Genomic DNA, 23,575 nt, shown 5'->3' on the forward strand with positions numbered 1-23,575 from the left:
CTTGGTACCTCTGGGGCCCGAGTGACCCCGCCGGGTCGTTGCGATCGTGATCGGGCGGGCGGGTGGTTTGCAGACAGGACCCTTTGTCGCACTGCTGGCGCCGAGCGGCTTTGGTGGGATGGAACCTCTCTGCTCGGGTGGAGAGTGCTGGATCGTTGGGATCGCGATCAGGCGGGCCGGGTGGTCTGCTGGCAGGTCCTTTTGTCACTCTGCTGATGCCGAGCGGCTTTGGCGGGATGGAGCCTCTCTGCTCGGGTGGAGAGTGAGGGGTGGGGGTGGGATCCTCGTGGAGACTCCCGGCTGGTAGGTTTCTCTGTTCCTGGCGATCTGCTGTTCTGCAAACCAGTACCTGATGTTCTGAAAGCGGCCCCCTGTGTCTCTGCTGTGTCTCTGGGGCTCCCCCAGCCCCCGCCGGGGCCGGCTGGCCGGTGGCTTGGCGCACTGCCGCGCGGCCAGTAAAGGTTGGGGGAGGGGTCTTCGCTTTTCTCTGTTTTGAAATTCTTTTTCTCTCTTTCTTTTTTTGTTATTCTCCGCCTCTGGTTTTTCTCTGAGTGTTCGTCTTTTTGTTGTTGTAGGTCTCTTGGGAAGATTAAGCGTAGGAACTCGAACTCTCTTTTTGGTTGGAGAGAGCTGTGGCGTTTCCCTACTGCCCCGTCGCCATCTTGTGACCTGTCATTTTTATATGTGTATCATTTAATATGTGTGTATGTATACACACATACACATACACATACACATACACTAGTACTCAGGTCTCCCTTAGGTTTTTGGCTAAAGGCTGGTACTTTACTACTTGAGCCACTTCTGGCTTTTCAGAAGAGATAAAGACCCTCACGGACTTTGCAATCCTCAGATCTCGGCCTCCTAGTAGTCGGCTTACACGTGTGACCCCCAGCCCCCAGCCAACGTCTCAGTGTTAATAGTGGCATACTATTGTCAGGATTCACTAACATCTCATTTAAACACTCCTCCAGTTGGCTCTGGCCTAGAGCTGAGTCTAGTCTCAGGACTCAGATTTAACCATTAAGGATTCTGGGTTTTCTCTGTTCAGCCCCTCACAACAGAGGCAGCTAGGGAGCTGGCAGTCATGGGCACCCCACCAAATAAAAAGCCATTTTTTTTCGGAGAAGGAAGCACACGTATGAAGTGTGGAAAGAGAAGGCGAGAGCAAGGGCCATGGTCCGGGAGGGGTCCCTGTAACCTGCCCGTGCTGAGGCAGGAAGGTCGGGCTATGCTATCAACCCCGCTGACCCTACAAACAACAGCCTGCCATTCCTGTGCCTGCCACTCAAGACTTCGCTCCAGATACGGGTGCACGCACACCCCAGCTCCAGCACTGGGAAAGTTCCCCAACTCCTGCAAATAAACGCACACTGCACGCGGGTGGACTGCAGCACTTCTGTCGAAAATCCTGGAATGTCAGCCGTGCTCCTTAACCTTCCTACTTTAAATACTCTGGAAAAAGATTTATGTTATGTAAACTGACACTGAGCAATAGAGCAGAGTTAAGAACCCAGGCGTGGTCTGAGTGCCTTGGGTTCCAGCACTGGGAGATGACAAAGGAGGCTGGGGCTCAGGGTCTGACACTGTCCCCAGAAAACAAACCAACCAGAAAGCTTTGTAATGAGAAGAATCACGCCTTAATCTGTGTTACATTATAAACCAGCCATTAGGGAACTGGTGAAGGAAATGAATGATCATTAAGAGTTTGATGTTTCTTTCTAATCTATATTTATTAAGGAAAATAAGACTCAAGACTCTTTTATGTTTTTAAAAGGAGACATGAGCCGGATACAAAGGCTCACATCTGTAATCCCAGCTATTTACATCAGAAGGATCACAGTTTGAGACCAACCCAGTGAAAAAGTTTACAAGGCTCTAAACCAACCAATAAAAAGTTGAGCATGGTGGTGTGCACCTGTCATTCCAGCCAAGTAGAACACATAAATAGGAGGATCCCAGCCCAGGCCAGCATGGATAAAAAGCAAGGCCCTATTAGAGAGCACAAAGAGCTAAGGGCATGGCTCAAGGGGCTAGCAAGTGCAAAGCCCTGAGTCCAAATCCCAGTACTGTCTGAAAAGCTGCACCTTGTGAGGGCCTTCACCTGCACTGCGAAGGTAGAAGGTGTGACGGCCAGACGCACCAAGAGCTCAGATTTGCAGCCTCGGCCGTCTGGTAAGTCCCAGGGCATAGTCTTCATGACCTAGACACTTCCCGTCAGGCCTCACCTCCCAGCTGCTTTGGGGATTTGAAGGGATTTATTCAAACCATTGCAAGAGACAATGATCAAACTCTGTCAATAAATCTGAGAGCTCAGCATCAAAGAGCGCAACTGTGTGCTTTAAATCCTTTGAAATCTCGCTAGTTTACAACTAGAGAGAAAGCCTGGGGTTTTCTACCCCGTGAATGCAAAACCCAGGCTCAGAAGGCTTAAGACTCTACCTGGGGTGGTTCAGTCTATCTGCTCTGGGCAAGACTAGAACCTGGGACCTCAGGGGCCAGGACAGACTTGGCCCACCTGCCTACACTCAGATCCCTCTTGGTGGCCTTAGGACCCTAACTCAATTTACCCAATGAAATCCGCTTAAAGGAACCAACCTAGAGAGAGGCGAAAAGAGGGCAGGGATCCCTGCTTAAAGGAACCGGCCTGGAGAGACAGGACCACATGATGGGAACCCCATTGTGACCCTCAGTTGTAAGTGACTAAAACAATACCTTACCTCTGGTAGTCTTGTCCTGGGCACAGAAAACCCACAATCATGAGAGAGAGATGGCAGAAATGTCACAGGGACACCTGGCAACACACAACGCAAGGCAGACCTCACAGCTGTCAGGACCCACAGCAGCCTATCAACAACCATCAGAACCCAGAGCAGCTGAGCTGGCCAGACAGGAAACAGTATGCGCCCAGACGGAAGGGGAAGTGGCCTGAGGTGAGGGCTGAGAGAATGAACAAATGCACTGTGGTGTGTATCCTGACTCCCAGAACCGGAAGTGGCCTGAGGTGAGGGCTGAGGGGCCTAAAAAAGCCAGGACTGAGGCTGTAGGAATGCCCCCGATTAATTATTGCTTCATTGCTCACTGCACCTGTGCTATGACAGGAAGCGTGTGCAGGGATAGTGCTTCCCCATTGGATTTTTCCAATTCACATAATTATTTCAACACAAGCTAAGTACCCCAACTCTCCTTTGTAAGCAATACAGACTTCTGTTAAGGCAAAACTAATCTTCTCAAAAAAACAACTGCTACAAAACTTCACTGTTGCCCCTCATCTTTGTCTTTATATTCTTCATAGGCTAGTGGTGACATGAACTGCATTCCCTCTGTCACCCACCGGCTTTTTTCTCCACTTGGAAAACACATTACAGGGGCCATGCCATCGTAAGTAAAAGTGCTGATACTGTCCCCAGCAGGACAAGAGGTTAAGTGACTGTCGGTGTCGTAGTACCTTCACACCTAAGAGACTCCTACCCTCCTTCTCTCCCACGCCAGTCCTCTGAGCTGACACCATGCACAATTCTTCAAGAACATTCCAACAGAGTTCTCCAACTGAGTGTGACCTGGTTCTCCCATAACAACAGCATTGTTTATGCCCAACCCGTTAGGTCTGAAAGGAGAGCCCAAGTGGCAATGGCTTGCCTCTGCACTTCCAACTCCTCACGCGGAACTCACATTGCCCAGCACGACAGAAAGACGACGCATTCCTGGAATGAGTTCCAATTTTGTCCTGGTCCTCTGTTTTACTGTATTTTTTTCTGCTTTTACAAATTACTGTTAAGACTCAGGTCTTATCACTAAAATTGATGCATCACCATGTAATGGAAAGAATGTCCCATACCTTTCACTGAGGCTTCTCCACAACTGTGCACCTGCAACAGGAAGAAGGGAAACATGAGAGACAGCCCAGGTATTGCTCACCTGAGGTGTTCCCCCACTTAGAAATGTCCGGCACTAAATAACGTGGACTGCATCAAATCCTACAGTGTATATCGCTGGTCATGGGGCCAGCAATAAGCCACAGATATTACTGAGCTCCTACTTTGTGTAAAACACTGAATAAGTACCATAAGCGAAGAGACATTCTGTCACAAATTACCTCTGTCTCACAGACTCTATGTCCAATAGGACAGACAAAATACACATCAATTATTATGGTTTTATTTTCTTAACAAATTTTTAAAGTACGGCATCATGGCACCATGCTGACCAGCACATCTCAAATGCGTCCATCTTTGATGGCTGGGCCTCTGTATTCACTGGATAGCGACTCCCAGCTGTCCCTTCCCCCAGGCTCTCCTCTGAGTTTGATTACTCCCAGTTATTATGAAATAAATGGAGGAAGAAGTGGCAGAGAGCTATTTCGTGCATGCTACAGAACGCACGTCTCTAATTGTGAACTGCTGCTATGAGCAACCTTCACCTACAGAGGTCTCCTCCCTCCCTCCCTCGCTCTTTTTCTCTTTAACCTCTTTCCACTTCAGGCTCTCATTGGGATATTTGGCTTGTAGCTGTGGGTGGGGGCAGGGCCCTGCAAATGTCCCCCTCACTCTCCACAGACACCTGGGGAGCGTTTGCTCCCTTCCTGTGAAATCTACACTGTCCATTTCTGCCCGGCAGTTCAGTACCTTCACTGCTGTCGAGAACGGACACAAAAAGGGACGGGGCCGGGGGATGGCAGTCCTCCATGCCACACGCCACTCACTGCCAATCCATCTCGGCTTATCCAAGACCCACAAGCAGTAGCCTTGTCTCTGCCCTTAGCATTTGCACTGAAAGTCAAGTGCACCCGGCCCATGTCCTTGATGCCTGCTCCTGCTGGACCTTTGACTATTGGTTGGCTTTCCCTGCTCCACCCCTTGCCTATTTTTGCGGGGGGGGGGGGAATGGGGGGGAAGGTGATCAGTTGTGGGGCTTGAGCTCAGGGTCTGGGCACTGACCCTGAATTAATTTTTAGCTCAAGGTTAGTGCTCTAACACTTTGAGCCACAATACCACATCCAGTTGGGGGTGTTAACTGGAGCTGGAGATAAGAGGCTCATGCACTTTTCTGTCCCAAGTTGGCTTCAAACCGTGATCCTCAGGTCTCAGCCTCCTGAGTAGCTAGGATTATAGGTGTGAGCCAAAGGTGTCCAGCTGCCCTTGCCAGTTATACTGCCCCTCAGCCCCCTCCCCATGGGGTCAGTCAGTCCCCACTCAGTATTGCAGAGGTTCTGTCCTGTTCTAGCCCTCCCTGTTCCATGTCCAGCGTTCATAGTCATTTCTCTATTTTTTAAATAAGGCCAGCAAGTCTTAATAAATAAAAACACCCGGTATCATCACCCACTTTAACCACTTCTGACTCCAGAGCAATTACAGGAATGTTGCATGAAAGGGCAGGTCGATGCCTGTAAGACAGCCTACCTATCCAAGTTCCCAACTCGTATTGAGAGCTTGCTATTGTTTAGAAATCCCTGGGTTCTTTGGAGTCTTTCAGCTTTGTTCTTATTCTTCTGTGCCCAGATGAGGGCCAAATTTGATACACAACTGAAAAAAATGAGGTGTGTCACTTTCTATTCTTAACCTATTGAGCTGAAAGGGGTGCTGAAGAATCCTGCAAGTGCCTGAGTCTTCTCGGAGTCCATCAGGAGTTCTAGAGGGGACATGTCACAGTCTGCTGGGGGAAAATGAGCCCTCCTCCATGGGATGGGAGTCAAGGCAGAAACAAGACCCACTATGGACCAACCAACCTACCCACTCACCAAACCCTGAGGCACAGTGGAGCTCCACCTGAGAGTGGCCTCATGCCTGGAGTAAACAGAAGGCATCAAAGCATGGCTTATAAAAGTTGAGTGGGAGTGAGTTGAGTGTCTGTTCTCTGACATTCAAATAGATGATGGATGGAGAAATAAGAGAAAAGGAGAGAAAAAAGTGTGTATGCCTGAATGTAATCTAAATCTACAGATTTAGGAAATGTGGACAAATGTGGACAAAAAATGTGGTCATCATCCTAAGAGTCTAGCACCTGCAAACTTGGATGGAAAGTCACTGAACAGTCTTTCTAAACATTAACCTGATGGCTTAGTTTAGGAGAACTGGAAAGACTCAAAGCATCAAGCTGACACCCCTCCTGTGTCAGCTTCTATCTGACTCAGCTGGCACTGGGGAGAAGGTGCCTCCCTCAACCCAAGAGAAAACTGGGCAGTTCTTCTACACATCAACCCCATAGGCCCCAACGAAAACATCCTTCCACTTAGTGAAAGGAGGAACTCCCTTTAAGCCTCCTCTTGACTACTTTTGAGCATATCTATCATATTACATCATGAAGGTTCACAGGCTCATAAGTTCCCGGAGGAATTCTTGTCTGTTGACAAAAACTACCTCAGATACAAATAAAAGAGCTTTCAAATATAGAAAAGCATGTTCAGACTTATAATACAGTTAAATTTCTGAAATTTTTAATTTCCAAAAAATAAAAATAAGTAAATGTTAAAGAATACTTTTTATCTGTGTGCCAGCATGAGGGTTTGAGCTCAGGGCCTGGGTGCTGTTGCTACGCTTTTTCACTCAAGGCTGACTCTCTACCACTTGAGCCACATCTCCACTTTAACTAGAGATAAGAGTCTCATGGACATCCTGCCTGGTCTGGCTTCAAACCAAAATCCTCAGATCTCAGCCTCCTGAGTAGCTAGGATTCCAGGCCTACACCAAAGTTACCTGGCTGAAATTTAGAATACTCAAATTCTCATTTTCAAACTTAATGTTTACAATTAATTAATTGTCATTGATTGCTAATTGATGCAACTGGCATTTGTTTCCAATTAGTTTTTTTCTTTCACTGAGGCAGAGAAAATTATAAACTAATCCATTTTCTAGTGACCTAGTTTCATTTGAGGAGCAATAAATGTTTAACTGCTGTTCTCAGAGTAGCCTACATAAATGCCAAAGTGGTGTTTGAAATAGCATTTAAAGCCAAGACAGAAACCAGCACACACAAACCTTTGGCCCAGTAGCTATAGCTCTGATCAGAGATGACAGCCATCAAAGAAATTATCATGTTGAAAATAGCAAAATCAATGTCTATGTAATCTATTACTCTGCTCTGTTCAAAGGATCAACTGGCTAATGTATCTATATAAAACATAAATTCAGTGAGATACATAAAAATGAAATCTGTGTCTACTTACCTCTCGTTCTAGACAGCACCATATCCTTTATTATTTGCATAATAACTCGTCCAAGTATCATGACAGAAATCAGATGATATACCCTCCATGGAGTCAGTGCAAGGAACCTAGACCAGATAAATAGACAAATCATTATTGCAGTATGAGGACTTGCATCTTTCAAAAATAATAGGTTTGTGTTTTCTGAACTCAACCTATAAAAACTTTTAAATGCATCCATTTATGATACAACTTTTCAAAATTCACCCCAATATATCCCCTTGAAGTCAGCAAAATAAAAGCCTTTGAATCGTGTATAAGTTTGTCCTGAGCTCTCTGCCCAGCCTCTAATTTGGGTGGAGGATTTGCTCTCTTAGGTCTGAGCCACATGGGAATATGGGTGCTGGGTTCCCCCGACCCCTGCGTCCCTGGTAAGCGGTGAGCGGGGAGGGACCTGAGGCAGAGTGGAGACCCCGGTACTGACAGTCTCCGCCTGCTTCTCCGAGGCTACATTTCCTTCTCTGGTGACCCTCACTCTGTCTCTTAAAAAGGTATGAAAGCTGGGTGCTAGTGACTCATGCCTATAATACTAGCTACTCAGAAGGCTGGGGTCTGAGGACTGCAGTTCAAAGCCAGCCCAGGCAGAAAAGTCTGTAAGACTTTTATCTTCAATTAACCACCAAAAAGCTGGAAGTAGGGCTGTGGCTCAAGTGGAAGAGTGCTACCCTTGAGCACAAAAGCTCAGGAACAGCTCCTAGGCCCTGAGTCCAAGCCCCAGGAGACACACACACACGCACACACACACACACACACACACACACACACGCACACACACACACCAAAAAAAGTATGAAAGATTCAGAGGACACACACACACACACAGATTCTGAGGACACACACACACACACACACACACACACACACACACACACACACACACACACACACACACACAAAGTATGAAAGATTCAGTTTGCAAACTGTCTTCTTTAATATCACCCAACCCAAAAAAAAAAAAAAAAAAAAAAAGAATGACAAGTCACAGGGAACTCTCAGCTTCACAGGGGACTAAAGATTGGTTTTTTTGTTTTTGTTTTTGTTTTTTTTTGGGTCCGGGCGTGAGGCCTGAACTCTGGGCCTGGGCGCTGTCCCTCAGCTTTTCAGCTCAAGGCTAGGACTCTACCACTTGAGCCACAGCGCCACTTCCGGCTTTTTTCTTTTTGCTTATGTGGTGCTGAGGAATTGAACCCAGGGCTCATGCATGCAAGGCAAGTGCTCTACCACTGAGCCACCTTCCCAGCCCTAAAGATTGGTTTTGTATCAGTTGATTGGCCAAACTTTCAATAATATTAGCTTTGATGAAATCAACAAATATTTAGTACTAAAGGCAAAGTACTGGAGAAGAACACACCCACTGCCTTCTACAAACAGACTTTCTCATCAGACATACATGCTAACAAAATCCACGGCAAGAATATGAGCAAGGAGCAAGAAGCTCCAAGGAAGAAATGTTTGGAGGATCTGATAAAAGTGGCACTAGGATGCAGCATGTATTTCAGAAGAAAACACAGGCTGGTCCAGCTGCTAGATAGGGACAGAAAACCAGAGATGGTCAAGCCTTCCAAGGTTAGCCTCAGCAGGAAGAGAAGGGCAAGGGAGAATTGGGAGACTGGCAGGGGGAGAGGGGAGAGACTGAGGGGCCAGGTGGGTGGCAGATCTAAGATATGCTAGGGTGTGCGGGTTTCATGATGCAAGCCAGAGAGAGAAACAGAGCAGGAAAATGAAATGATGGATAATTTACAGAGAGGAGGTGGGGTACAAAGGAAGTATGGAGTCCAGGCCAGGTAAAAGAAGGCACTGTGACTGGTGACAAGTGACTCAACGTGAGGTGCTGAAAGAAGCTGAGGCAGGCCCTCCACCAAAAGAGAGACAAGGCGGGGCTGGGAAGATGGCTCAGTGGTAGAGCACTTGCCTTGCATGCATGAGGCCCTGGGTTCGATTCCTTAGCACCACATAAGCAAAAAGAAAAAAGCCGGAAGTGGCGCTGTGGCTCAAGTGGTAGAGCGCTAGCCTTGAGCTGAAGAGCTGAGGGACAGCGCCCAGGCCCAGAGTTCAGGCCCCACGACCGGACCCAAAAACAAACAAACAAACAAAAGGGAGACAAGGCAACTTCTAGCCTGGTTGTAATGCTAGGTGCCTCTGTGAGTGGGGCCAGTAAAATGGGCAGCCTCTTCAGTAGTGGGCCACAACTGCAGTCAGGCTGGCTCCCAGGAAAGCTTGTTACACACAGATCCTCAGGCGTCTCCCGAGTCCTCTGACACAGGTGGTGTAATTAGCAGTGTTTGCATCCAATACATATTTATTCGTGGTTTACCTTGCTGGGACAGGCAGTATTGTAAGTGCTGAACAAGGAGCACAGACGGTAGGAGCAAGCACAGAAGTTAACCCATAATGCCAACACCCACGTCTTTAGCAACCATGACTTGGTCTTGCACTGAGGACAGCAACAGGTTTGGGTGCTTGTTGGTTTGCTTTTGGGTGACCTCCTAATGTATCAGCTCATGATGGATTCTTGCATTTGCCCCTGTGATGGAAACCGTCCCAGCTTTGCATGCATCATATTGAAGTAGCAATTGTGTGTGTGTGTGTGTGTGTGTGTGTCTTGGTACTGTGTGTGTGTGTGTGCGTGTGTGTCTATCTTGGTACTGTGTGTGTGTGTGTGTGTGTGTGTGTGTATGTCTTGGTACTGGGGTCAAATTTAGGGCTTCACAGTCTCAGATGGCTTTTATTTCCCCTCAAGGCTGGTGCTCTACTACTTGAGCTACATTTCCACATCTAGCTTTTTGCTGGTTAATTAGAGATAAGACTTTTCTGCCTGGACTGGCTTTGAACCATGATCCTCAGAACTCAGCTTCCTGAGTAATTAGGATTATAAGTGTGAGCCATCGGTGTCTGGCTTGAAGGGGCATTTTGTGTGTGTGTCCTAGGGCTTGAACTCAGGGCCTGGGTATTATCCCTGGTTTTTTTTTTCTCAAGGCTATCTATCACTTGAGACAGCTCCACTTCCAGATTTTGGGTGGGTAATTAGAGGTAAGAGTCTCAGAGAAAGGAGTCTATGAACTTTCTGCCTGGGCTGGCTTTGAATTGTGATTCTCATATCTCAGTCTCATAAGTAGCTAGGATTATAGGCATAAGCCACTAGTGCCCAGTTTGAAGGGGCAATTTTTGGATAGGGATTCATCATAAGAAATTTATTTATTTTACCGTAAGGAATTTACTGTATACCATAAGAAATTTATTTACATATAAATAAAGCCAAGGTTTCCAAACCCATTATTTATTCCTATAAGCTGTATTTCCTTTCCATATCTTCATTCCTTTTGGATGGAAGCCTTCTGCGTGTGAAGAGTGGTTCTGTCTCACTCAGCTGACTGGGGCTCAATAAGTATTGTAGCTCAAGTTTTCTCACAGTGAATCAGACAGAAGCTCCAAATGTTAGGCTGGTATATTTCTTAGAAATGCCATCTTTGTAGAGTAAGGCAGTGCTCTGGGAGAAACAGAAAGCTCCCTCACATTTAAATGTCTTTACAGCTAGCCAGAAAGCCATTTAAGTAACTTTAAAACAAAGAACTGCACACACCATCTGACTTTATTTATTCTCTTCATGGAAGTTTCAAGTGTCAGAAATTTAAAAAATGAAGTAATGATAGGACACTGAGCCACAGACATGGTTGCCAACCTCACTGGAAGACACTGCCTAGCAACGCCAGAGAGCAAGCTAGCAGTCTCCTCTCTGTCCTGAGCAAGGTCCAGCTGGCGTCATGGCCAAAGGCACCCTGAAACTGTTTGGGAAAATGATGTCCAAATACTATGAACTGCTTAGCTGTTTTCTTGATAGTTTAGGATCACTGAGCCCAAAGGATGAGGTAAACAAGAGCTAGAGAAACAAATATTTAAAATGAAAAATTGGCCTTCTGAAAAATCTACTCACGTACTTTCCTGCCCGGGCTGGCTTTGAACCGCAATCCTCAGATCTCAGCCTCCTGAGTAGCTAGGATTACAGGCGTGAGCCACCAGCACCTGGCCTCCAGGAGACCCTTATCTCCAATCAACCAGCAGAATCCCAATACCCAGACACTGCTTTTAAGCCCCAGGATCAGCACAAAGACAACCAGAAAAAACAACTACAACAACTATTGTTTTGGTTCATTTCAAACATACAAGAAGAGAGGCAGAGTATGAACCCCAGCTCCAGCAATGCTCCATTTCCTAGCCAATCTTCCCATAGTCCCACCCATTAAACTCCCCCTTCTCCTTTCCTCATTATCTGAAACAAGTCCTAAACATCAGACAATCTATAAATTATATCCACCCTGCTACTGATATTCAAAAAAAAAAGTCTTTTTAACCAAACAACAATACCACTATCATACTTATATGTTGGTTTCTTTGTGGGCTGGACACAGGCCTACATTTGCAAAGCAAACACTGGACCACCTGAGCAAAGTCCCCAAGTCCTTTTATTTGTAATTGGTTCTTGAGACAGGGACTGATTTTTCCTGGGTTGGCCTTGAACTCCCAGTCCCCCGTCTCTGTCTCTCAAAAAGCTGGATTACAGACTTGTACTACCATGACCTTCCCCAAAACTCTTTTTAATTCTTAATGCCACCAGATGCCCTGTCAATGCTCATATTTCCCCAATCTCACACACACACACACACACACACACACACACACACACACACACACACACACACACACACACACACACACACACACACACACACACACACACACTTCCTTTCCCCAGAGAGAGAGAATAATGAACAAGGCAGGATCTGCAAAAAGTCCTCAAATTGTCAATTTGGACTTTATGATTCTTGTATCTTCTAGATCTGCTTCCATCTATTTCTTTTTTATTTCTTTAAGTTGTGTGAAAGTGTGTGTGTGCTAATATATATACATATACATATATGTTATATATATATATATATATATATATATATATATATACACATATATACATATATATAAGTAAGTCTCCCAGATCTGGAACTATGCATGGCATTCTTATGGTTTTGTGTCACATTTTCTGTATTTTCTAGTATGGAAATTGGCAGTTGGATCTACAACCTCATCAGAGTTAGATCCTCTTTCTTTTTTCTTTTTTCTGTAAACTCCATAACAGGTGCTGCACTGTCCAGGCATCGGCCATCTATATTTTCCTGAAATCAGCAGTCATTAAAGATTACTGCTGGGTGCCGGTGGCTCACTCACACCTGTAATCCTAACTACTCAGAAGGCTGAGATCTGAGGATCGAGGTTCAACGCCAGCCAAGGCAGGAAAGTCCGAGAGACTCTTATCTCCAGAAAACCAGAAGTGGTGCTGTGGCTCAAGTGGTAGAGCACTGGCCTTGAGCTGAAAAGCTCAAGGACAGCACCCAAGCCCAGAGTTCAAGCCCTACGACTGACAGGCTCTGCTGGGGTGATGGCCCTTCACTCCAGCTCACATACTAATTCACTGCATCACAACTCTGATTTTTTGAGAGGCAGAGGTCACAAGAGAGGCAGGTCCAAAGATAGACTCTTCCCCTTTACTTACTAGCATTCTTCAAGGCATTGAGGCAGTTCCCTAGTATCCTCAAAGGTCACTAAGCTGGTTTCTTCATTCCTCTTTTCCCTAATATTGTTCAGAACTCAAGCATCTGCACATCTGTGATGTTTTCGTAACACACATCGTACTTGCTGATCAAGCTGTCCCACAACTGCCGGCTCCTGAATCCCTTCTAGTCAACCCCTCAAATAAAATACTTGAAATGGGCATTAAAAATATAAAATGTTAAGTTAGGCATGGTAGCTCGTGCCTGTAATTCTAGCTACTTGGAAAGCCGAACTCAGGAGGATTAGGTACGAGGACAGCTCAGGCAATATGTTTGAGACCCCGTCTCAACAACTAGCACACATCTGGTTTTGAACCACATCTAGATCTCAGCCTCCTGAGTAGCTTACTATTACAGATATGAGTCACCAGTGCCCTACTTAGGTGACTTTTTTAGCTCAATCTGAAGTGTACAAAAAAATAAACAGTACAGAGAGTTCCCACATACTCCCTCTCCCCTGCACACTGGGACCGGCCACTAATTCCTTGCATTGCCGATGCGGTACACTCTCACAACAACGAAGCCCTGCCAATATGTTATGATTCTTAACCTAAGTCCACTTACTAATATGCACTGATGATTCCTCTGTGTGTTTTTGTGTCTACATGGCAGATTCTTTTGATCACTGCATAATATTCCATTGTATAATACACAAAGATTGGCTCAATTTATCACCTGAAGAACATTTTGGTTGCTCCCAATTTTGGCAAATATGAATAACGCTGTTATTAACATTCACATCTGGGATTTTGTATGGACATGTTTCCAACTAATTTCAGCACAACTCCCCCCTCCATTTTTAACAGTTCAGTCAAAATGCTGACTTGCATTGGATTTCTGTTCTATTTTGATTCCAAGTATGTCCTATTACATTTGTTCTTGCCTAACATAGCTTGTTCTCCAAGTTAAAAGCCTCCCATGGTGGCATCAGTCACGTGTGCTCTTGCCCCCTTGAGAATCCACCCACTGGTCATTAGCATGTCCTCACCAGGCCTTAGGCACCATGGATCAATGGGGGCCTCCCCATTAGCAGCCTGACCTCCTTTTGTTCACCTGCACTTCAAGAATGCAACAGATGACCCAGTTGTCACTGTGTTCTTGTCCTCGCGCTGTCATAAACACCTTGCTAACATCCGGCTGCATTCCTGAGGTGTGAGTATCGTCTGGAGGTGTTGACCACGTGCACACGCGCGCACATGCACGTGTGGCTGCTGAGCAAGCCTGTGAGGCGTGCAGAGGACTCGGCTCGGCAGAACTGGCAGCACTGGATGTGCCACGGCTGCCCCGGGGCACCGCCTGAGCCGAAGCCCAGCGTAACCTTGCCGAGCGGCTCAGGGACTCCAGGAATGTGTGGTTACCGGGTCCACAGGATGGGGAGATGCTGAGGTGCAGACTGCCTCACACTGTCAGGAGTTCCTGGATGCTGCACAGCAGTTAGCACCAGGGATCAGGAGAGCTGAGACGGGGCACAGAGCACAGCGTGGGGTCTGTTGTTGTACATCATCCTCACTCAAAAGGCTTTGCAGTGTTCCAAGACAAGGGGAAAACACAGCTGCCTCACAAGACCTGAGGAAGCAGTCAGTGCCCCTCCCAGCCTGCCATCGCCCCAATCCAGACAAATGAGTGAACCCTAGTGTGCTGCAAACTACAGCACAGGACACGTCGGGACCTGGATCTGGGATGGGCAGACTATAGACCCCTACCTAGTGGTCCTGAATGACCCACATCCCTGCCAGCCAGTGAGGGGGCAATCCGGACCTGTGTTACAACTAAGCAAGCACACAGCCTCTCATGCTCAGGCCCTCTTCAGGAGTGACAGCCACACATTCATTCAGTCCTGGAAGGTCACAGGTGAAGCTGGGCGGGACAGACCAGGCAGGCCTGTGTACTAGGTGACAGGGTACCCTGCCCTCACTGTGATCAGTGAAGGCTTTTAGTCTCTTTAAAATGGTTGTTAGTTCCATAAGAAAGGCCACTGTCGCTGGTCATTCTGCAGGCTAGCCCAGGCACCTATGACCCATTATGCTAGAAAGAACAAAGAAAATGGAGACGGATCATTTCCACCAAGTTAACAGCTATCAGAGACACCTTTCTATAAACCACCAACCATCTTACAACCAATTAAAAGGGGGGAAATGATGTATCTGTTAAAAATAATTTGCTTACTGGAAGAGTTACATTCTCAAAAGCAAAGCTGACATATTTGCAATCTGATAAAGGCTATGCCAGGGTTTATAAACCAAGACAACCCTTATATATGACAATTATAATAAATATATGCAGATCAGGAGAAGTTAAGTATTAGATACAGCGATTATATGCTATGTAAAAATACAAAATTATCTGTTTGATGAGTAATAACACCCTGTGTGCCACACTGTGTGGTTTGGTGCGGGCTGGAAAAGTACAGTTCTGTAAATGATGACGCGCACTTGCTGTTGGCGAGCAGTGGCCTACTTCTCCACTTCAGGGCGAGGATCGCATGAGACGTGTACCACCCAGCCTCTCCACATGTGGTGAGCCTGGCTCAGCTTGTCATCAGCACCGGCCCACAGACAATTTCCAGCCTTGCTCCTAGAGCACCACCTCTGACTCATTTTCACGTTGGATATATTTGTCTATTGCTGTCTTCTGCGTGGTTTGTCTTCTGTTCCTCTTACCCTTTCCTCTACTCTAGTCAGTTACACCATTTTGAATTTTAATAGTTAAGCACCCAGCTGCCTTCCCCACTGGCCACTGCAGGGAAAGTTTAGGAGAGTAGTCTCTTTTCAGTGAGCTGGTGCCACTAAGAAATGACACGTGATCCATGCTCTGAGGGATCAAGAAGAACAGAAGGAAAACATAAAGATCCAAAGTCTTTCCAGGCTTTCCTCATGGTTAAGGAAGGAGCCTGGGTTAAGTCTCAGGTTTATATTTCCATTTCAGAATGCACTACAGTTTAAAGGAGAAAAAAATTCCTATCTAATTGCAGGCTTGGATCAATATAATTAGTCTACATTTGTGGCTCATAGTCATGAGAGAGATGAGAAATGCCAGGCCAGGGAACTTCAGGAAAGACAACACCTCACCTCTCTATGCACCATCACCCGGACCTCTCCTCTCCCAAGGCCACATTCAGCCTTGACCTTGATGGATGCTCTAGCATTCCATACACAGGGAGACACAGGGTCCTGGGTCTGGCTGCTCAGGCTTAGGAATGAATGAAGTCACAACAAAGTGCCCGGGTTGCCCAGAGAGTGGACACGGGTCCAAGGCTCTGTGAGCAATTTACATGGTAAAAACAGAAGGTAAACCTATAAGTGCACTTCTGTGGCCCACTAAGTGCTAATTACAGGTGCTTTTTTGACTATTCATACATGACTTTAACAAGAAAAACTTACATTTTTTTCCTATTACTTCATGATGAATTTTACAAGTGCAAATAACAGAGCTCCTTAGGACTGATTTCTTACAGGGCAAAGAAGGCACCATTCCTTGACAGCGAATGGAAAGAACAATAGTTGGTTCTTCCCAGGTGTAAAATACTTCGCTTCTCAGTTAAAACTAAGTCACTCTGCTCTACGAAATGATGTCAAAAGCTCAAATACATACCTTTCTGTCCTTAAAGGAAGTCTATAAAGCACTGGAACCCTCATACTTCCACTGAAACTACATTATTTGCTTTAGAACTCTTTCAAGCTACATATGTAAACATGAGGCTTTGTTTGCTTTACTGAAATCCATGTTACTGTAGATTGGGGCCAGACAGAGTCCTTAATGCTTCCCGGCTTTATCTAACACCATCATAGATCTAATCACAAGAGAAAGAAGGGGTCTCTTGAGGTGTAATGATTTGCAATCTCCCAGATCCTAACAGAAAAAAAAAGACCATTTTATCTAACATTAGCAATACTGCCAGCTCTTGACTTAGTAGCTGAAATTCCTGACTCCTTATGTAGCTCCCACAAAATTAGTGTCTGAAAAATTCAGTGTGAAATTAGTGTGTGCTACTCAACTAAATTAAGCAAGGAAAGGCACTAAATTGATTATGGTCCTCCAAATTGTAGTATGCATCCCATGTGTAGAACAGTTTAAAATCACCAGGTGCCAGTGGCTCACGCCCCTACTTTCTAGCTATTCAGGAGGTTGAGATATGAGGATTGTGGTTTGAAGCCAGCCCAGCCACAAAAGTCCATGATACTCAATGCAAATTAACTACCAAAAAGCTGGAATGAAGCTATGGCTCAGTGATAGAGTGGTTAGCCTTGAGCAGAAAAGTTCAGGGATAGTTCCCTGGTACCCGCATATACAATAATAATAATAATAATATGCTTGTGTGCTGGCCAAGGAGGGTGTTTATTTCTGTACAAATCAGCAACACAGTATAGAATTTTAAATAATTTGGAATTAAGTGAACCATAAAATGGAGTAAGATAAAGTAATAACTACAAACCAGAGACTTCCTGAATCTTAGGTAGCTTTTGTTTTCTAAGAGAAGTAATACTTGCATTATGAAGGAGAAGAAGGCGGGCGGCGGAGGAGGGAAGGGCCTACTTCCAGCAGAAGCAGGCTGTGCTAATCCAGTGAATGTGGGGAATGTGCCCAGGTCAGCAAGTGCCACGGAGAAACAGACAAGACAGCAGGGAGGCGCCGTGGGGAGTCTGTGTGCTGTTTGTGCACTTGAGCCCATGAAGGGGAGAAGCCAAGGGCGCAGCTGGAGTGGAACCGAGGCGTCGGTGATGAAGGCGCTGCTCGGCCTCCTCACTGGAATGAGGGGAAAGCCGTGCCCAGGGTCAGCACATGGGCTCCACGGTCCACCTAAGCTGAAGCTGAACGCGGGTCCATGCTCACTGCCTGACCCTGGAGCCTGACCTGCATGTGACAGGCAAGTGATCAGGACCCATCCTCTGCAACTTGCTGAGCTACAAGGAAGTTAAACACCAACTCCATCAGGAGAAGGACTAAAAAGGCCAAGAAGCAGCAGCAAAGTCACACACTGCAACTAAGAGCAGGATAGCTAAGAAGGAAAGGGATTAAAGGGGAATGCAAGGGGCAGAGAAATGAACGTGGGGTAGCCAGGGAACTGTGAGGAGCGCACCCTTGGTTTCTTAGGGTCTGTATGCAAGTGACAAGGAGAATAAAGGCTCACTCCCACCTGGACAGAAGCCAGCATGGCCCAAATACTTCTATACCCTCTGCCTGGGGCTTTAGTGTTTATAAACAGAGGCACGGCCAGCTAAGTCCTTCCCAAACTGCCTTTTCATCATCCTCAAAATTACCTAAGTCAGTTTTTTAAGTTGATAAGATTCCTAGCCAGTAGGTTAGTTTGTGCCTGTAGTATTAGCCCCTGAGGAGACTGAGATATGGAGGACCACAGTTCAAGGCCAGCCCAAACAAAAACATTCAAAAGACCCCATCTCATCACTAAAAAGTATGGTATGATGGCATAGCTCAGATTTGGAAAGGCCACAATATTCTGGTTTAAATGGTATCCTAACCTCCTTAGGCTTGGACAATAAATTTTATGGCCACCCTGTTTAAGTTCCAAGTGAAGACACAGAAAAGCAACTGTTCAATTGTTTCAAAAGCCTAAGCCATAAAATATGCTGGTCAGTGACTCTGTAAGTGTGTCATTCTAGGAGGGTCATTTATCTGAAGGCTGAGATCAAGCATCCTAGCAGAGCTGGCATGGTCACACTATGACCATGTCTACGGCTATGGTACAGCAGGCTTCACACATTCCTTTAAAAACCAGAACCACTCAACACTGGTGGCTCACACCTGTAATCCTAGCTTCTCAGGACTGAGATTTGAACATTGCAGTTTAAAGCCAACCCAGGCAGAAAAGTCTGTGCAACTCTTATATCCAATGAAGCAGCAAAAAGCCAGAAGTAAAGGTATGGCTGAAATGGTACAGCACTAGCCTTAAGTGAAAAAGCTAAGCAAGATTATGTGTCCCTGGGTTCAAGCCTAGTGCTGACACACACATACACAGCACACCCACAGAATCCTATCCAGTAGTCATTTTCTGAAAATATCACCCATTGTTATTTCTTATTCCGCACCAAAAATGTTCAAGAAACCCCCAGAGCCAGCAGTAGACAGGTCACTTGTCATCAGCTGTCCCATGGAGCCAGGGAGAGCGTGGGTGTGTCCAGTGGACATCTCTGTAGCTGCTGGCAGGGAAGGGGGTATCTACGACCCTCAAGTCCAGTGCACAGGAGCTATGACCACCTCTTATTCTGAGACCAAATCTAAGGCGGGACAAAGGGGTAACAGGCGCCTGGTCACCCACTATGTAAGAGAAAGGGCATGATGCCCACAGCCACACTCCAGCTGGACATTGGCAGAACTGTCTCAGGGCCAGAAATTAGTAGGAAACATCTTCCTATGAGTCAAATAAAAAGAGAAGACCAACAAAGAGAAGAGAAGAGGGAGGAATGAGGGAGGAGGAAGACATGGAGGGAAGGGAACAAGGAGAGGGGAAGGGAGAGGACCCCTAGAGAAGCAAACGAGCACAATGCAGAACTGCCACTTGCCCCCTGGATCACACTTCTTCAACTTCCCTAGGAATCTAGAAACAGTTTTCTAGAGCATTCCAAACTGAAGGTGAACTGGGGATGAGAATTAGTGTCTTTGATGAGTGTTAATTCTTCAACTTCACCCATCCTCAGCCCCACATACAGCCAGTCATGCCGTTCACTGAGGTGGAGGTTTTGTGTGAGGCTGCATGAGAACCGGCTTTCACGCTAACAAAAATGTCCCCTAACCCCCAAGTGTGTGTCATACACAGAACGTCAGCATCCAAGTACAAGTTCAGGCCAGGCAAGGTGGTTTCATTGGAAGTCATATTCAAATGTCCTATTTCACACTGACTGATGAGAAAACAAAGTCCTGGAAATAGTTTAAGCACACTGTGAGAGGAAACTTAATGATACATGTGGAAGCAGGCAAGTCTGATTATGGAAAAGCCTGACAGAGCGAGGAGGCCGGGCTGAGGAGCCTGTGGCCCGCACACCGCGCGCTCAGCCAGACCAGACCCTGGAAGTGAGCCCCAGATGTGCGTAGGACAGTGTCCCAGGCCCTCACAGCTTTTCTGCCAGGTGATGGCTATCCACTGATTACAAATGAGAAACGTACAGTTCAAAGGTTGGATTCATCTCACCGGAGTTCACTTCCTTTCAGAAATCCCCCTCCCAGCCCCTTCCCCCAGGCACAGAAGCACACATGTACTTGCCCACCAACTGGAGCACTTACTTCAACTATACTTCAGCCCAACAGCAACTCAGAGAGCAGAAACACCTGCCACATCACAATGTACAGATAAGAAAATAAAGACAGTGGGCAAAGGGAAAATACACAAAGAAAAGGAAGAAGAGTCAAACTCAAGTACAGGCCACAAAAATTCAAGCCTCAAGCTGAACTGCAAACACACAGCCACAAAGTTGATTCTGAGATGACCCTGCCACCCGAGGACTTGATTCTTCATCTTTAAGTAGTTTTACTTGCTGTTTTTTGTTTCTGTGCCATTTGGGGGGTGGGGCTAGGGGCTTGAACAAAAAGCCTAGTCAATGTCCTTTAGGTTTTTGTTTTTTCCTCAAGGCTGGCACTCTGCCATGTGGTCCACACCTCCACCTGCAGACTTTTTTGAGTGGCTAATTGGAGATAAGAGCCTCAGGAACTTTCCGGCTGAGGTTGTCTTTGACCACGATCCTCAGATCTCAGCCTCCTGAGTAGCTAAGATTACTTGTGACTGGGTGGCTCATCCTTAGTTTGTTAACTCAGTGGAATGAGAAGACAAACGAATACAGGAAAATAATTCTCCAGCTGTTCTTAGTAGAGAGAAACCGTCAACCAGGCACAGCAGGCCTATAATGTCAGTGAACATCGCAGACACACCAAGGACCTGAGACACAATAATGAACACCACCACCAAGTCCTGACTTGGTTCAAGGTGGATCCTAGGGATATTTGTTTGTTTGTTTGTTTCAATGCTTTCACTGCAGGAGCAGGAGGAAGAGGAGAAACAGCAGCAGCAGCAGCAGCAGCGAGCAGCTAGGAAGGGTGATTAAAAGTCTAGGGAACCAAGGTGGCCCTCTTACCCCCTGTGAAACACTCACGCGGGGCTGCTGAGCAGCCGCCTCCCCTGGCAGGGTGCCCGCACCCACTCCCTGTGTGTGTACACTTGTGCAGTGCACAGAGCCACAAACAACCCTAACAACTTTCTCTAATTAAACAAGGGAGACAAAGCCCTCCCTCAGCACCAGCCCTCACCAAGCTCCAAGAGAAAACATATGCCTCTCTTGATAATTCCACCTGAGATTGCCAGTGCTATATGAACTCTCCAGACGAGACAGGCAAAGCCCAAGACTAACAATGCAGGGAGCAGGAATAAAAGAATACATAATAAGGAATGATGACAGTTCCTCATTATGCTTTCCAGCTTCTGTCTGTAGCATTTGACATGAGGCCTGAACAATCAAAGAAAATGCTTCCGTTCCAGCACAAGGGTCTCTCACTGACGTGGAGTGCCACTGACGTGGACTGGACGGGGTCCGTGCCAGCCACCTGCTGACATTTCAAGCTGATGACTGAGGCGGGGGAGGCAGCCTGTGCTTACAAATAATGACAGAGAAGCTCCCTGTGCTCTGGCACATTTCTGTTGACATTAATCCCAGTCACTTGGTTTTATCAGAACCTTAACTCCCTATTTCCAGGAGGAACGCTGATCACCTAAATGAAAGCCTGGTTTCTCTGTTCCAAAGTGTGGCAAAGACACAGTGTGAGTTTGTGATTCACAGCCCCATGCACAGAGCTAATACTGCAAGGAGCATCTAGCCCAGGCTCCCTGGCCGTGTGCAGACAAAATCCATCCCCATTGCTTCCCGGAATGCTCTTTTTGGTTCCCAATGACTGTTCTTCTGCTCTCCATCTCTTCATCTCCCATGGTCAAGCACACGCTTCGTCCAGCACTAAGTCTTCCTGACCCACAGCAGTGCTTAGTAAGTTCTGGCTTCCTGGTGCTGTGTGGTGTTCATGGAGCAAATGATTTAATTAAGGTAATGCAGTCAGTAATCATGCGTGTGATCAATGTAATTGGGACTTATGGATTCCCCAAAGCATACCCACTGCTGAATGAGAACAGCTTGAAACGTTGGAAACAATATATATGGAGATCACTCAAGTTTCCACTGTTTGAAGGCACTTTGCATAAGGCATTGAAAAACAATGCGCTGAGATCTTGACTCAGAATAGTGGGAAAGGGGGAAATAATGAGGCTGAACTCAGGGCCTGGGTGCTATCCCTTAGTTTTTTCTCTCGAGGTTGGTGCTCTACCGATTGAACCACTACAGGCTTTTTGGTGGAAATAAAAATTTCATGGACTTTCCTTCTCAGGTTAGCTTCAAACCATGATCCTCCAATCTCAGCCTCTTGAGTAGTTAGAATTACAGGAGTGAGCCACAGGCCCCTAGAAGACTAGTTCTTTAATAAGAAGGAGAACTAGTTTCTGATAATCCCTCCATCTTAGTCCATTTTCTGCCACTAATTACTCAGTTGTTTAAAGAAGAAAAAAGAAAGAAAGAAAAAGGAAAGGTTTCATTTGGCTCATAGTTAAGATGCAAGGTCAAGGGACCACCTCTGGCAATGGCCTCCTTGCTGGCATGCCTGGAGGGCAGGGATCACATGGCAGGGCAGGGAAGGTGAGCTTGTTCCATCCTGGCCAACTTGGCTTTCATAGCAGATCTGCTCTCCAGATAGTTCATTGACCCATTAATCCATTAATCCACTAATTGATTAAGCAGACTAATCCATTCATAAGGGCAAAGCCCTTATATTAAAGGTCCCACCTCTTCATAGCTCAGAAAGATTAAATGTCAACATGAGTTTCAGAGGAGACAAGCTGTACTGAAATCATAGCATCAAAAGCCCGCCTGGCTCTCCTAACCTGCTGTGTGGCGGTGGTGTGGCTGGGCAGAGGGCAGCAGGTGGTATGTGGCTGCCGGCACATCCCCACCACGAGGGGAGGCGTAACTGACTCACCTCACTCAAATCTAAGCTTCAGATTAAAAAATAAAATTGGTGGTGGTGGTGATGGTCATGGGCTTGAACTCAGAGCCTGGCCACTGTCCCGGACCTTTTGTACTCAAGGCTAGTGCTCTACCACTTTGATCCACAGCACCACCTCTGGTTTTCTGGTGGTTCACTGGAGATAAGAGTCTCACAGACTTTTGTGCCTGGACTGGCTTTGAACCTTGATCCTCAGATCTCAGCCGGTTGAGTAGCTACGACTACAGGCGTGAGCCACCAGCCTAAGCTTTGAGTTTTAGTTTACTATAAAGGTCACACACTACAGAACAGAAAACTGTTACTTTATAAAGATCTAAAAATTCTTCTAAGTAAAAGTCTAATTACTGTTATTGACCTTCTGGAGATTATGGTCTAAGAATTGTGCTTGGTAAGACAGCCAACCTTGTATACACCTACACACACAAATGATCTCACTAAAAACCCCTGCTCCACATGCAGAGATGAGACAAGCTAGTTTTAATTTAACCAGAAGGTATTGGGAACTTAAACTCAACAAGATGCCAAGAAGATACAGATCTGTTCCTAAAAAGACATCAATGACATAAGATTTCCATACTATGGCCAATATTCCAGAGATAATCTATGAGTTACAAGAACTCAGGGGCTGGAAAAAAGGCTGTATGTCACTCCTTCAACTATGAACTGAAGACAGATTTGCACTTTTATGTAACTTGTGAGCAGCTAAGCCCTATATGAAGCTATCTGT

At 46.2% G+C, this 23,575-nt stretch overlaps 1 protein-coding gene across 1 annotated transcript in view; it reads right to left on the reverse strand.

The window, feature by feature from the left end:
- The window catches only part of Retreg1 (reticulophagy regulator 1), a 115,124-nt gene that overhangs the window by 73,655 nt on the left and 17,894 nt on the right, over positions 1 to 23,575 (reverse strand). The window contains exons 2-3 of the mRNA XM_070042208.1: positions 7,163 to 7,269; positions 3,839 to 3,869 (exon numbers count right to left, since the gene is read on the reverse strand). Coding sequence (XP_069898309.1) covers positions 3,839 to 3,869; positions 7,163 to 7,269 — 138 coding nt within the window. The remainder of the gene's footprint in view (positions 1 to 3,838; positions 3,870 to 7,162; positions 7,270 to 23,575) is intronic.

Source organism: Dipodomys merriami, unplaced genomic scaffold, assembly GCF_024711535.1.
Source record: "Dipodomys merriami isolate MVZ:Mamm:240054 unplaced genomic scaffold, mDipMer1.0.p SCAF_32, whole genome shotgun sequence".
Lineage (NCBI taxonomy): Eukaryota > Metazoa > Chordata > Mammalia > Rodentia > Heteromyidae > Dipodomys > Dipodomys merriami.